Consider the following 16,103-nt stretch of genomic DNA (forward strand, 5'->3'; position numbering starts at 1 on the left):
TGCTGCTTCGTCATGCCTTCTGAGGCAATTGTGATTTAGAGGTTTGCGGGTTTTATGGTGTGTGCTTTATATCAGCGCCACAAGTAAATGCACCAAGTCTTCCATGACCTTTATTGTGCATTGCCTAAGAGTGTAATGAATTGAACTAGAAATTAATTTCTCTCAGCTTTGATGTCAATTAAGTGGCATAGTTCTGCATTTAGTCTAGATTACGTATTTCAATGTGTTGTTCTTTAATTAAAGGCCATGTGGCAGAGGTTGAAGTTTTAATTAATATGGGGCATTATATTCATTTTAATTTAAAACATAATGTAAGGGTGTTTTTCTCCTTAAATTAGTTTCCATTAAAGAGTCCTGCAGAAGGAGTCTTTAATGTCATTTAGGTTGCTTTTGTTCACTGCCTCTTGTTAAGTCTTTGTAGGGGGAGCTATGTCAGTTGAACCAAATGAAAAGGCAGAGGTTCTCACACCTTGGAGAGTTTTAAAAGATGACCATAGGAAAATACATCATTTTAGATGATTAATAAGCGATAACAAAGGAAGCTCAAAACTACTTTTAATTATCATCTAGGCAGGAAAGAACAAGCCCATTTGGTTTGGCCTAAAAAAAGAGTGCAGAGTGTGTAAGTGTCAGAAACTAAGCATCTGTTGGAGCTGCCTCCTCTGTGGAATGTTCTGGAAGTTTATGATTTGGTATTGCCAGTCTTTCTGCTGATTCCATCCCCTGTCTCTGTCAGACCCGCTATGCTGTGCCGTGCCCTCCCAGCATAGTGAGCCGTAAAGCCGTGAGCTGACGGTACGAGGGGGTGCACTGTTGGCCGTCTGGGTCGGCTTCCTTTTGTGCTCATGACTGTTTGGGGAGTCACTCAGCTCCTTGGGTGATAGACAGGAAACCCCAATTACAGAGCTGTGCACCCTCAGATCCCACCGACAACGGAACTGATTGAGGAGATCACTCATATCCTACTTGCATCTGGGAGAGGCTTACATTGTGTTATGCATCCCCATGAAATGTGCCTGGTGATTGTGTAATTTGTCAGGACAACTTCATCATCAGGGCGGAATTCCTCTACTCCCTCCAAGGTCACACAGGGGTGACGGTAAGGTCACACAGCCACAGCAAAGAGCTGGGATTTTATTCTGGGTCTGATGGAAAGCCATTGGAGGGTTTTACGCCTGTGAGAGATGTGATTCAGCTTGTGTTTTTATTTTATTTATTCATTTATTTGCAAGATGGGGGAGGGGCAGAGGGAGAGGGAATCTCAAGCAGACTCCTGCCAAGCACAGAGCCTGACGTGGGACTCAGTGCCACGACCCTGAGATCATGACCTGAGCCAAAATCCAGAGTTGGAGGCTCAACTGAGCCACCCAGATGCCCCTAGTTGTGTTTTTAGAAGCCCCGTCCGTGTGCGGGGTGGAGAGCAGACCAGCAGTGGCTGTAGGGAGACCGGTTGTGCCCCCCACGTGCTCCCACCCAGCGCAGGGTGGCGGCTTCATGGGGGCAGCCGACTCTGGCCTGCTAATCGTCTGTGTGGATATGGAGGCCTGCTGCCCGGACGCCTTCCCCAGCGGTTAGAGGTTGCTTCTGAATTCACAGCCTGTTAAAGTGGGTTTTCCCAGTCACTAATTTAGTTGCTGCTCCTGATAGAATTTTAGAAAAATAATCTTTTGTGTGATTCTTAGGTTTTTTTCTATTTTTTTTTTTCCCTAGAGTTTTACATGCTCTTAAATCCAAACACTTCACAGAACATGTATAAAATGTAATCAGCTCAATAAATAGTGACGTTTCAGGATGTGACCAACTTTTTAATTTGTTCTTTACTGGGAAATCCAAATGGGAATTTATACAAATGGCTTAGCTTTTGATGTGAAGGAGACTGAGAATTTGGCTCTTGGTCTTAGTATTTGGGGACAAAGATGATTGAGAAAAGCAGCCTTATCCTTCGGTTATTTGCTTTTTTCAAACGAAAAAAGTGAAAGAATCCTTTGGGCCACGTATTCACATGGCCACAGGAATTCTGTCACTCTGGCACCTAAAATATTATATATATTAGACTCTCTGCAAACGCTCATTCAAAAATGAAAAGAAAAACATTAAGCTTTAACATTTCTGTCCTGAGAACCAGCTCTTCTGTCACTGTTCTGCTCTCCTGCGAAGGGAGGCTGGGACTAGAGGTAGGCGCTGCAGAGAGAACCGTGCGTTCCCTGGCCTTGAGGTGTTTGGACGGGAGGCGGCCCCGTGGCACTTCCCCGTGCTGTGAACGCTCCTTTTTCCTCTGTGCCTTCAGGTGGTTTGAAGTGCCCTGTGTGCAGCTTCGTCTACGGCACCAAATGGGAGTTCAACAGACACCTGAAGAACAAGCATGGCCTGAAGTTGGTGGAAAACGAAGGAGATTCCAAGTGGGAGGTAACTTTTTAAAGCACAGTATTGATCTTGACATTTCCAGATACAGATGACAGACCGAGCAGGCCCAGGTCCTGGGCATAGTCAGCGGCTCCTCAGAGGACTGGGTTTTCTGGTCGGGAAACTAGGAAATCTTTTCAAAGCCTGTCTTCTGTTGGAGGGGTGAGACCAGGCCTGTGCCTGCAAATTCTTACCCTGAGTTGCGTGGAGAATGTCTGTATTGGTCTCTCACTGGTATTTGCATTTCTGTGATTCACCAATCCAGAGTATCAGCTCTTGCCCCTGAGGGAAGGATGCAAGGCAAGGAGCGTACTGTGAGTCTTCACCAGAAGAACTGGGAAGGGCTCCATCTTCTGATTCTAGGCCCCACTGTCCTGCTGCTGAACATGTGTCCCACCTGCCATCTTTGTTTTACCCTCGGGTGTTAGAACCAGTCCCCTGGCTGGAAACACATCTGTGTGATCAAAGCCAGTAGCTGTCTCTTTCCAAGCACCAAGTGTCACCTCCACGGACTAATTGCAGTTTATGTAAGGTGGGGTTTCCCAAGACTCAGCACTGCTGACATTATGATCTTTGACATGATAACCTGTTGTAGGAGCTATTCTGTGCATTTTAGGATGTTTAGTAGTATCATTGACCTCCACCCCACCACCCCTTCCACCCCCCACCCCCCGATACCGTGGCATCCCCAGTTGTGACATTGCCGATGTCTCCGGGAGCCCAAATCACCCCCAGATGAGAACCACTTATCCACGCATTTTCTGGAGCATCAGCATACGGTGATTAAGAGTAAGGGCTTTAAAAACAATCCAAGAACACATGAAAAAAATAATACAGGGCGCCTGAGTGTCTCAGTCGGTTAAGTGACTGCCTCCAGCTCAGGTCATGATCCTGGAGTCCCGGGATCGAGTTTCCCGCATCGGGCTCCCTGCTTGGCAGGGAGTCTGCTTCTCCCTCTGACCCTCCCCCTCTCATGCTCTCTCTCTCTCTCTCTCTCTCTCATTCTCTTTCCCTCTCAAATAAATAAGTAAAATTCTTTAAAATAAAAAAAAAATAAAAGAGTAATACATCACGAGAGTGTGAGGATGATTCCAGAACGCGAGGAAAGGATGGTTCAATAGGAGGGAGTATTTTAATATAATCCATCATCATAATAGAACTAGGGAGAAAAATGAAATGATTATCTTCACATATTCAGAAAAGGCACTTGACAAACTTAAGCGTCAGCAGATTAAAAACAGTCAATAAAGTACAACTGGGTGAATATATCCTTAACATGGAAAAATACATCCATGCAGTTTTCTAGCTAGCATCTTACTTGGTGAGGGAACACTGGAGGGTGTCTTCTTGAATCAGGAACAAGATGAGGATGCCCCAGGAGCTCTGCTCTTGAACATCAGTTGGGAGGTATCAGCCAATGTGTCCGACAAGGCAGAGTAAATAGTGACATTAAGAATTGGAAGGGAAGGGAAGGCAGTCGGTTAAGTGACTACCTTCAGCTCAGGTCATGATTGCGGGGTCCTGGGATCGAGCCCCGTGTGAGGCTCCCTGCTCAGCAGGGGAGTCTGCTTTTCCCCCTTCCCCTGCTCATGCTCTCTCTCTTTCAAAGTAAAAGAAAAAAGAATTGGAAGGGAAGAGGGCGACTGGGTGGTTCAGTCAGTTAAGCATCTGCCTTCAGCTCAGGTCGTGGCCTGGATCCCTGGGATCGAGTACCATGGCAGGCTCCCTGCTCAGTGCGGAGCCTGCTTCTCCCTCTCCCTCTGCTTCTCCACCTGCTTGTGCACGTGCTCTCTCTCTCTCTCTCCCCCTGTCCAATAAATAAAATCTTAAAAAAAAAAGGCATTGGAAGGGAAGAAATAAGGTATCTGAAGATGGCAGAATTCTATTTTTGGAAAATCCAAAAGAAGGAATGAAAAACTACTAGCATGATAAGCATCAGGTTGAAACATAAACATAAAATAATGAATAGCTTGTATATGTAGAGAGAGGCAAGAGCGAAAAGATCAGAGATTTAAATGTAAAAACAGTGACATTTTAGGAATACCAGAAGAAAAACCCGAGTGAATGAATTCATGTCTAAATTCAGAGTGTGGAGAGCTTGCCTCACTATGACTCAGAATCCAGATTCATCAAGGAGAAAGACTGAGAACAACTGACTACATTTTAAAAAGTCTTATGGGAAAGAACTCATAAAAAAGCTCAAGAGACAAATGACAACAAAATACTCGTGGTTCATATAGTAGAAAAAAGATGAGTATCTTGACGTTACAGAAGTCTCATAAAAATAATGATCAACAGCCCTGTGGGAAAATGGGCAAGAGATAAGAAAGGTTCACAGAAAAAGAAATGCAGGTGACTTTGAATATCTGAAAACATGATCAACCTGACACATAGCACGTGTTGATGGAAACAGAGAGAGAACTTCTTACCTATTAGAATCCAGAATTGGACATCCTCTCTGTTGGAGAGGCTGAGGGGAAAATGCACTCGCATGCATTGCGGGTGGGAATGCAAAATGTTACTATCTCTATGAATGGGAATTTAGCAACATCTAGTAAAATCACTTGTGCACTTTTTTATCCATCAACTAAACAATCCCACCACTAGAAAAGTACCCTAAAGTAATGCTGACAAAATGAGAAAAGGTGTCTGCCACGCTATTTATCACAGCCCTATTATGTATTATAGGTTTAGATAGAGGAATAGGTTCCTTGTGTGCTAAGTCCAGATGTGTGCCTATACACAGTCCATGTACATTTGTTTCTTAGCCTTTTGTGCTGAGAGCCCAGAAGCAGTGACACTCAGTGGCCGTGAGTACACCTCCCAAGATCTCGGTTTCTAATAGGAGTCTCCAATAAAAGCAACCAGGGTCCTTTGAAAAGTGAATTCCAGAGCTGTGGCAGAAAATATGTAAGATGATCCTAGAGTATTTTGTGGTCCTAGAAAGTAACAACATGCTTCTCCCCCCACCCCCACCTCCCGAAAGATGGAGGCATGTCAAAAGGATACAAGAGACAACCCAAAAAGTTCCCAATGGCCAGAGCCGGAACAATTTAAATAACTAAACAATGATCAGGGCGCCTGGGTGGCTCAGTTGGTTAAGCATCTGCCTTGGGCTCAGGTCATGATCTCAGGGTCCTGGTTCGAGCCTTAAGTAGGGCTCCCTGTTCAGCAGGGAGTCTGATTCTCCTCCCTCTGCCCCCCCCCCCACCGCCTGTGTGCTCTTTCTCTCTCAAATAAATAAATAAAATCTTTAAAAAATAAGAAAAATAAACAATGATAGTGTACTACAACTCAAAGAATAAAATAAATATCAGTGAGTCCATACTAATATGAACAAATGGTGGGGAAGGAACAGTTCTTGTGCACAGAATTCTAAGGGATATACTTGGGAGGAATGAGGGAAATAGAGAATTCGCATTAGAACACCATAGTAATCATCGCTGCAGGCAAGTCCATCAATGGGCGCTGAAATTAGACAGAATATAAGGAGAAACAGAACATTTACATAGCCTCAAAATCTCTCCCCCCAGATAGTCACTAGATCACAGAGGGAAAGTAGTAAACTATTCAGTAGAGGCATCTGGCAGACCCATGCTAACCGTGCGACCAGAGGTTAGCATCCCCAGTAGTAAGTCACAATGACATCGTGTGCCACCTGACGTGATGAGGAGAAGGGCATGCTCCTTCCCCGCCATGGTATTCTTCAAAAAAGCCTCAACCTCTGTCTACTCATGAGAAACCGTCAGATGTATCCAAATGATGTGTCGATGTGTGTAATCAGATACCTGACCAGGATTCCTCAAGAGTGTCATGCTCACAAAAGACCAGGAAAGCCTGAGGAGCTGTCCCTGGTTGGAGGACACCATGGAAACTTGGTGACTGAGCCCTGGGTCCCGGAACAGAAAAAGGACACCAGGGAGTAAGCTGTTAAATCCGGGTAAAGTCTGTTGTTAATAGTATGGTTCCAGTGTTAATTCTGGGCTTTGATAATTGTACCACGGTTGCGTCAGATGTTAACGTGAGGGGAAGTTGGGTGAAGGGTATATAGGAACTCTTGGTTTTATCTTTGCAACTCTTCTGTAAATCGAAAAATATTTCAAAATAAAATAGTCATAAAAAACGGGGGGGGGGCATTTTATGTGGAGAGGTAGGGCCACACCAAAATGGAGGGGATAAAGAGAGAAGCCAGATGTCTCTTCGCACATCCAGTTGTACAGACGTGACTCTGAAACCATGGATATATTTCATATAATACTAAAAAAAAAAATCGAAGTTTAAAAAAATGCAAGTCCTAAAAATTGAGAGGAAAGTGAAATAAATGATTCTAACTGTATATCAAAATGATGGCTTAGCTACACAGAGGGACTATTTCCACAGACTTTAAGATAGGAGTTTGCCCCTCCTAGTGGGATATAAGCTAAGGGCAAATAGAACTGCAAAGACACGTACTGTTTTCAGTTATTCTGTTGTTGGCAGTGGGGAGGGGGGCTGATAGCGTAACTCTGAGCCTGTTGCTAGTGTTTAGTAAGTACAGTGAAACACATCAAGAATATTTCAGTCCATGGGTTTGTACTGACATTGGGGAGAAAACTCAGTCACCTTTGTAGGATATTAGGGCATCAACTCTGTTTTGGTAAATAAAGGCCCAGAGTCAAATAGTTATTTTAATCTTTTCTAAACTAACTATACCTCAATATAACCAAATGTTTGGTGAGGAGAAGCTTCTATTTATAGATGTTTTCCAGCTAACAAATGAAGATCGACAGTATCGCCATTTTGCAAGCCCCTAATGGTGTCACGGATCCCGCAGTGGCCATCCCTTACCTACTGACATCACAGAAATAATGAAGACACCCAGACGTCATGTGTCTCCTGTTAGAAGTACACCATATAACTCATGAAACATTCTTGCCAAAAAGGGAACCGGTATCTGATTAAGCTTCTACATCTACCAACTTGCAGGAAACACAGTGGCCAGAAAACACAGTGGACATTCAGTGATTCCATAGTGGTGCCATCAGCAAAGTTCAGACTATTGGAAACTCTGCAAACAGCCCACTTTCCCCAACAGAACTGTAATTCAGGGTTGGGGGGTCGGAGTCAGAACGGAGGGAGAACCTATAAATAAAAGTCTTATGAGACATGTCAGCCCATTCTAATACATGGATTCAGTGACTTAAATTTGATTTGAAGGGTCAGTTATGGGAAATAAGATACTGGAGGCACAAGGACATGGCCTGGCTTGTGGTCACATTAAGGACTTACTGTTTGGTGTTTGATGTCACAGTGGTGTTGTGCTTGTGTTTTGAAAGGGTTTTATCTTTCGGAGATACCTTCTAAAATATTTGTAGATAAAATGCTATGACTTCTGCATTTGCTTCAAAATATTCCAAGGGCAGGGCGTGGAGTGTGTGTGGGGACAGAGGGGAACTAAGACTGGTCATGAATTGATAATTATTCAAGTTGGGTGATGTGTACACTGAGGGTTCATCCCCCTGTGGTTGTGTGTGTGGGGAATTTTCTATAAGAAAATATAGGAAGTATGTGCATTGGAATTTGACAGACTTTGAATCCTGGTGCTATCCTGTATAAATGGTTTGACTAGAAACCATTATTTAACCTCTGTGTTCTCCATCCTCTGATCCATACAGTGAGGCTAATAATACCCAAGAGACATGATATCAAATTATTGAGGTCCATAGCTAGTTCCTGGGAGGCCCGCAGGACCCCCAGTATTTGGCAGCAGCTATGATTATTGGTGGTGGTGTCATCAACATCACATCCTCGTCTAAGGGAAAACATATAGTCCTCATGTTTCAAGTTCATACTGCAAGGTTTTGCTCTCTGTTAACAAACAGGCATTGGAATGCCAATTCTTGACGTAATACCCCACGTCTCTCTGTCAGTTGGTGCTTTTGTAAGTGTGTGTGGTAGTGCCCCTCTGCTCTGAAGGCCTTGCTTCCTGCAGATCCCAACACGTTAAGGAGGAGAGCTTTGAACCCAGTGAAAATAGTTCACACAAAGCCATGTACTCGTCTCCAGAAATGAGAGACTAGAGCAGCCGAGAAGCTGGGCTCAGGTGGTCGGTTACCTGTGGGATGACAAGCTGCCTATCCACCAGTTTGGGCTGTCGTTTGGCTCCCCAGAATGCCTTGCAAAGCCCATCCTTCCCACGTGTGATCATTACACAGAGCTCCCCCAGCGAGGAAGAAGCTGTTTTTCACGGGCTAAGACATTCCTTGGGCCCAGTCAGTGTTGGGCAATTTGTGGCTTAATGGTACTTAAAAGGAAGTAGGGTTTTTTTTTTTGTTGTTGTTCATTTATGCAATCATCACATTTTTCTTGGGTGTCTACTGTGTGTCAGGCTGGGAATCTTGAAAGACACTTGGCGCCTTGGCTGTAAGAGAAGAATTACCTGCCATTCTGAACTGTGTCCATTACCGATAAGTACTTAGAGAGTGTAACTTTGGCACCTGTAAATTTTGTGTCAAGTCCTCCTTCCTATTCTTCTTTGTTGGTGGACGTTCATGTTTCCTGCCTTATGGTTCCCCGGCCCTTCCAGAAAGAGGCCGTTATTCATGCCGATTTCTTGTGACATGCTGAGTTCTGGCCCACCTCTTCTCTCCTGAGGTTTGCGGCACCCGTGAATGTCGCTTCAGCCCCTCCTACCCTCCCAACACCTGATTTTGCAGATGTGTTTCCCGTGGTCCGTTGTTTATCGTCTCCTTCGTATAAAAATAAGACTGGTTGGAATAGCCATGGCGGACTGAGCTCTTACTCGGTGCCAGGACTTGTGCTGCAAACTTGACCTGGGTGACAGAGTTGCCCGCCCTGCTCCCTTCCACCTGCAGCTCTGCCGCGCCCTCTCTCTGGGGGCCTGACGGCACAAGGCCCCAGAGCCGGGAAGATCAGGATGGCTCGGGCAGCGGTGGGAGGAGGCAGCGGCCGTCAGAAGAGCACACACAAGAATCTCTGCGCGTGTCTAATCTCTAATTGTGAACATCACACTCTGGTCCCCAAGGCAAGAATGTGTGGCAGGAAGCTTTCTACCAGAGCTGCTTTAAAAATGTCTCAGTATTTGCAAAGAGGAGTTTCCATTTTGGAAAGTGTTTTTTTTGTTTGTTTTTGTTTTTGTTTAATTTTTTAAATTTTATTATGTTATGTTAGTCACCATACAGTACGTCATTAGTTTTTGATGTAGTGATCCACGATCCATTGTTTTCGTATAACATCCAGTGCTCCATGCAGTACATGCCCTCCTTAATACCCATCACCGGGCTAACCAATCCCCCCTCTCCCCTCCCCTCTAAAACCCTGTTTATTTCTCAGAGTCCATAGGCTCTCATGGTTCATCTCTCCCTCCGATTCCCCCCCTTCATTTTTCCCTTCCTTCTCCTAATGTCCTCCATGCTATTCCTTATGTTCCACAAATGAGTGAAACCATATGATAATTGTCTTTCTCTGCTTGACTTATTTCACTTAGTATAATCTCCTCCAGTCCCATCCATGTTGATGTAAAAGTTGGGTATTCATCCTTTCTGATGGCTCAGTAATATTCCATTGTATATATGGACCACATCTTCTTTATCCATTCATCTGTTGAAGGACGTCTCGGCTCTTTCCACAGTTTGGCTATTGCGGACATTGCTGCTATGAACATTGGGGTGCATATGGCCCTTCTTTTCACTCTATCTGTGTCTTTGGGGTAAATACCCAGGAGTGCAATTGCTGGGTCATAGGGTAGCTCTATTTTTAACTTTTTGAGGAACCTCCACACTGTTTTCCAAAGTGGCTGTACCAACTTCCATTCCCACCAACAGTGTAGGAGGGTTCCCCTTTCTCCACAACCTCTCCAACATTTGTTGTTTCTTGCCCTGTCCATTTTTGCCATTCTAACTGGTGTAAGGTGGTATCTCAGTGTGGTTTTGATTTGAATTTCCCTGATGGCTAATGATGATGAACATATTTTCATGTGTCTGTTAGCCATTTGTGTGTCTTCTTCATATCTTCTGCCCATTTTTTGACTTGATTATTTGTTTTTTGGGTGTTGAGTTTGAGAAGTTCTTTATAGATCTTGGATACCAGCCCTTTATCTGTAGTGTCATTTGCAAATATCTTCTCCTATTCTGTGGATTGCCTCTTTGTTTTGTTGACTGTTTCCTTTGCTGTGCAGAAGCTTTTTATCTTGATGAAGTCCCAAAAGTTCATTTTTGCTTTTGTTTCACTAGCTTTTGGAGATGTATCTTGAAAGAAGTTACTGTGGCTGATGTCAAAGAGGTTACTGCCTATGTTCTCCTCTAGGATTTTGATGGATTTGTCTCACATTGAGGTCTTTCATCCATTTTGAGTTTATCTTTGTGTATGGTGTTAGAGAATGGTCGAGTTTCATTCTTCTGCATGTGGCTGTCCAATTTTCTCAGCACCATTTATTGAAAGGATCATCCACCACGACCAAGTGGGATTTATCCCTGGGATGCAAGGGTGGTTCAACATTCGTAAATCAATCAGTGTGATAGAACACATTAATAAGAGGAGAGAAAAGAACCATATAGTCCTCTCAATTGATGCAGAAAAAGCATTTGACAAAATACAGCATCCTTTCCTGATTAAAACTCTTCAGAGTATAGGGACAGAGGGAACATTCCTCAAGTTCATAAAATCCATCTATGAAAAACCCACAGCGAATATCATCCTCAATGGGGAAAAGCTGAGAGCCTTTCCCTTAAGATCAGGAACACGTCAAGGATGTCCACTCTCGCCACTATTGTTCAGCATAGTACTAGAAGTCCTAGCAACAGCAATCAGATAACAAAAAGAAATAAAAGGCATTCAAATTGGCAAAGAAGAAGTCAAACTCTCTCTTCACAGATGACATGATACTTTATGTGGAAAAGCCAAAGACTCCACCCCCAAATTACTAGAACTCATACAGCAATTAGTAATGTGGCAGGATACAAAATCAATGCACAGAAATCAGTTGCTTTCTTGTACACTAACAATGCAACTGTAGAAAGAGAAATTAGAGAATCGATTCCATTTACAGTAGCACCAAAAACCATAAGATACCTCGGAATAAACCTTAACCAAAGAGGTAAAGGATCTATACTCTAGGAACTACAGAACACTCATGAACGAAATTGAAGAAGACACAAAAAGATGGAAAAATATTCCATGCTCATGGGTTGGAAAAATAAACATTGTTAAAATGTCTATGATACCCAGAGCAAACTATACCTTCAATGCCATCCCGATCAAAATTCCAATGATGTTTTTCAAAGTGCTGGGACAAACAATCCTAAAATTTGTATGGAATCAGAAAAGACCCCGAATCGCCAAGGAAATGTTGAAAAAGAAAAACAAAGCTGGGGGCATCTTGTTGCCGGATTTCAAGCTATATTACAAAGTTGTGATCACCAAGACAGCATGGTACTGGCACAAAAACAGACATCTAGACCAATGGAACAGAATAGAGCACCCAGATATGGACCCTCTATGGTCAAATAATCTTCGACAAAGCAGGAAAAGACATGTGATGGGAAAAAGGGAAGTGTGTTTTTATTGGAGCAGCTGATCTCTCAGGGATGCCAGGTAAATGAGGTGTCGCAGAGGTTTGCTCGTATGCCTTTGATTTGTCTCCATACGTTATCCTGGGACTGGCGGGTAACAGGTAGTCTTCCAGAAGATCACTCAGATGAGCCTGTTTTTGTTTAGCCAGTGACAGAGACCCCCGAGGAGCCCTCCACCCAGTACGTGCACATCACAGAAGCCGAAGAGGACGTTCAGGGCACGCAGGCAGCCGTGGCCGCGCTCCAGGACCTGAGATATACTTCGGAGAGTGGTGAGAGAGCACACGCTCTGTCCCCTCAGACACTTTCCAGCGACCTTCGAGCTGCTCTTTAGTGGGCATGCTGAATGAATGAATGAATGTGTGAATGCTTCCACAGGGGTGGAGGGGGCTTTGCTGGCAGGGCTCAGCTGAGAGCTGGAGCTGATCCTGTGGTCTGGGTGTCCCCATCCCTGGCTCCCTGTGGGCCTCTCTTCCGGGGGTGGGGGGAGGGGCTTGTTTCTGCTCCAGGGACAGCGGTGGCATGAGCGGGACTGAGGGCACAGCTGCTCACCTTGCCGCGGCCACCTTGCAGAGCCTCGAGCCCGGCACTGCCCGTGTCCCAGTCTTCTGAAAAGCCCCAAAGCAGGATTTTTACATCAAATGTCATCGTTTTCAAGTATTAGATCAATTTTAAAATCAGACCACTGTGTCACCCCAGCGGTGATTCCAGCCTTAGGCTTTCTTAGTCCTTTTCAGCACTTGGATGGAGCCCGAGTTAATGTGTGACCACAGCCTGATTTGCGTTCAGAGGAAAGTATTAGGTAGTGGCAGGAGGTAGGAAATCGCCAGTGTTGCCGGGTTCTTAAAGCCCTAAAGCCCAGGTCATAAGCAACCTGAGTAAAACAGTCCTTTGGGCGGATTATTTACGGCTGGGCTCGTTGGGCTGCCAGAGCTTGAGGGCCTTCCAGAGACTGCGCTTCCCCGTGGTGGCTGGTTAGAGCGGCAGGTTCAGCGGAGGGGAGCGGCCCGGCTGAGGCTGTTAAATGGGGCACCCGGAGCTGAGGCCCTGGCTGAGTCTGTGCTTGCTTCCTTCGTGTTCAGTGGCTTCAGCGACTGCTAAGCCCTGTGCCTTCATCCCCCATGCGCGCACACATTCCTTCTGAGGCCTCTCTCGTGTCTCTTCCTGGCTCTTGGGATAAGGCTCAGACCTTGCAGCCCATCGAGCCAGGCGCGCCAGCTGTGGGTCCTGGCTCCCTGCACATCATCCCTTTCTACCCCGCCCTGAGATTGCTCTCCCCTGAAGACTCAGCAGGTGCTCCTTTTTCCCCACACCTGCACTGCTGTGTGTGATCTCTGGGACACGGTCTGTTCCTTCCCCTACACTTTTTCTGGCCACCTCACCTGTACCTTCAGTGTTCAGATCGCATGTCATCTGCTGGGGACCCACCTGACTTTTCTGCGGCGTTCCCCTGATTGCCCCGAGACGGGACCAGCCTGGTGCGGGAATAATTTGCTTACAGATCTGTCTCATGAGTCCCGAAGGAGGAGGAGAGAGAGTGTTAGATGGAGGCAGATCTTTGTATTCCCCCTGGGAGCCATGCTCCTGGTGACAGGCCTGATTAATGGTCACCAAGGGAGTAAGTGCATGAGGAGTTAAACCTGACTTAGCTCAGTAAGTTCTTAAGGTAAATATTTTGTTTAGTCTTTGGATGTTCAGAGTGGTTGGCTGCAAGGCACAGTTCACACACCCCCCCTTACGTAGAGAGAGAGCGAGAGAGAAGGAGAGAGAGAGAGTGTGCGTGTGCGTGTGTGTGTGTGTGTGCGTGTGCATGTGTGTGTGCGTAGGGCAGCGCCAGGGTGGTACGCTCTGAGTATATGCAAGTCACTCACACCATTGTGTACTTAGTCTCACGCCACATCCTACCCGTGACATAGAACACATCATGCTCCCCTTCTCTGGCTCTTCCTGAGTGACTCACATTGGAATGTGGCCCGCGGAAAGCCGGTCCAGGAGGATGCAGACACTGGCGGAGACTTGGTAATATTATGCTAACACAGAGATCATGCAGTAGTTTCTCTCTTAGTGAATTAATGATCGGGGTCAGAGTGCCGTGTTCGGGAGAGTCACAGATGGTCAAGCAGATGGTGAGAGCCTTCGGGGTATACTCAGTAGCTGCCCTGATGCTGTGGACTCCAGTCGTTTGAGATGATTAAAATAGAACCCCAAGCTTAAATTGGTTTGGAATTTTAAAGCCCACTGGTCTTAATAATTGAGACATCCTCCGATGTTTTGTCCATAACTTGTGTAATTTATTGGGCACACTCTCATTGGCCACCTACTGGGCGTATGCTCACAGGACACTAACTTTGCAGGTTAGTGTGTTAGTTGGTACTTCTCGGGGGTTCTCTCCTGAGAGGCAGTCTTGGGTCACCAAGTTTGGATTCAGAACATCTGGGCCTGAGCTCTGGTTTTGTGCAGTAACTGACCCAATGACCCCAGGCAAGTCTCCTGTCTTTTTTGTGCAGAGGTAACCAGTCTCTGAAATGGGGGTAATATCACACTGTCATCTCCTCACAGGATCATTTGGCCTTTTGAAATGTTCTAATAGAAAGTGCTTTCAAGCCAAAAAGCACCATACAAATTATTCTGCTGTTGAAATTGAGCGATTGCGGAGAATCTGTGCTTCCCCTGGAGTGGGTACTGCTCCCCAGTGGCCTCTAGTAAGGTCTGGTTTTGCACTCAGTGCCCCCCAGCACTGGTGGGCTTACTGGCGTCCCGTTTGCTTCTTCCCTGTAAGGTGACCGCCTTGACCCCACGGCTGTGAACATCCTCCAGCAGATCATCGAGCTGGGCACCGAGGCCCATGACGCCACTGCTGTGGCCTCCGTGGTTGCCATGGCTCCAGGGACGGTGACTGTCGTGAAACAGGTAAGGGCCTTCCCTGCTCCGTTAAATTTCCTCTCTCCACACTGCCACACACCTTCTCTCTCTCCTGCCCTGTAGGTTGTCAAGGCTGAATTTCCCTAAGGTGGGATTGGGAAGGAGGTTGGTTTAGGCTCATGCATTTTCTTCCTCTGCCTCCGATTATTATGGGAGTGTGTCTTTAGTAGCTCCATAGACGGAGGTATGTTTTAGGGGAGAAGTACAATATATTTTTTAAAATTCTGGAAACCTTTCATTCATTCCCCTTCCAAGAATCCCAGTATGAAAATGAGCAGATGTGGACACACTTGGACACATCTGTCGTGAAAAGCAGCCCTTGGGTGGGAACTGTGGGAGCAGCCAGAGAAGCTGGGAGGGCTTCTCAGTGGACTGGCCTCGTGAAAGATGCAGTGTCGCCTGGTTGATGCCTGAGCCGATGGGAAGGAAATGATCAGTTTCTGAATAAAGGTTACTCGACTTAATTGATAAACTCTTTGGCTCATTTCCTCCCCTTCTATGCTCAGAGACTTCAGCTGTTAAAATGCAGTGTGATTGGTAATGAGATCATCCTTTTTCTCGGTCTGTACCTCTCTCTCTACTATCTCTTGCTCCATTTTACAAAAGTTTTAGCATGGCTTCCACAGATACTTAAAAAAGCTAAACAGTGGTAAACGTGCCAGACTCGGGCAAAGTTCAAGTTCACGGAGAGAGCTGAAATGCAGACCATAGAGTTTTACAGCTGCCCATTCTTGGAATCATTCATTCAGGAACTACTTAGTAAATGCCCACTCTTGCCAGGCAGTGTTTCTGGGGTTCCAGGAGACAACCATCACTGTGGTCACTATCTAGTGGGAAAAAAGGTAAAACAGAAATGAACAGGTGATGCACAAAGAATGTTAAATGGTGAACAGGTGCAGTGGAGGACAGTAAAACAAGGAGAGGGCTGTGGGCCCCGGAGCGTGCTTGGGGGATATTTTATAACGGGTTGTTGGGGGCAGATTGCTGATGTTTGAGCAGAGGTGTGTCTTACGAGAAGCATGCAGGATTGACTGTGCATTTGGTATCGAAGTTTATAACAGTAAACAAGGAAATGTGGAATGGTGAACTTCATGAAAGGAGTAGGTTTTCTTGGCATTAACAAAGAGAGATATTTCTTAATGTGGCTTTCACATGGGGACCCCTGAGTGCTGTCTCCCCGGCAGCGTCCCTTTGATGAATCAGAAGTAG

At 45.6% G+C, this 16,103-nt stretch overlaps 1 protein-coding gene across 5 annotated transcripts in view; it reads left to right on the forward strand.

Annotated features, from left to right (window-relative positions):
- The window catches only part of ZFAT (zinc finger and AT-hook domain containing), a 199,637-nt gene that overhangs the window by 161,763 nt on the left and 21,771 nt on the right, over positions 1-16,103 (forward strand). For 3 of the 5 annotated variants that reach the window (XM_036086345.2, XM_078071973.1, XM_036086346.2), the window contains 3 exons: positions 2,288-2,406; positions 12,118-12,244; positions 14,752-14,882. In XM_036086345.2, coding sequence (XP_035942238.1) covers positions 2,288-2,406; positions 12,118-12,244; positions 14,752-14,882 — 377 coding nt within the window. Of the gene's footprint in view, positions 1-2,287; positions 2,407-12,117; positions 12,245-14,751; positions 14,887-16,103 lie in introns of those variants that run through there. The other 2 variants (XR_013447667.1, XM_078071975.1) reach the window with 2 other exon arrangements.

The sequence above is a fragment of the Halichoerus grypus genome, chromosome 5 (genome assembly GCF_964656455.1).
Source record: "Halichoerus grypus chromosome 5, mHalGry1.hap1.1, whole genome shotgun sequence".
In the NCBI taxonomy this organism is placed as follows: domain Eukaryota; kingdom Metazoa; phylum Chordata; class Mammalia; order Carnivora; family Phocidae; genus Halichoerus; species Halichoerus grypus.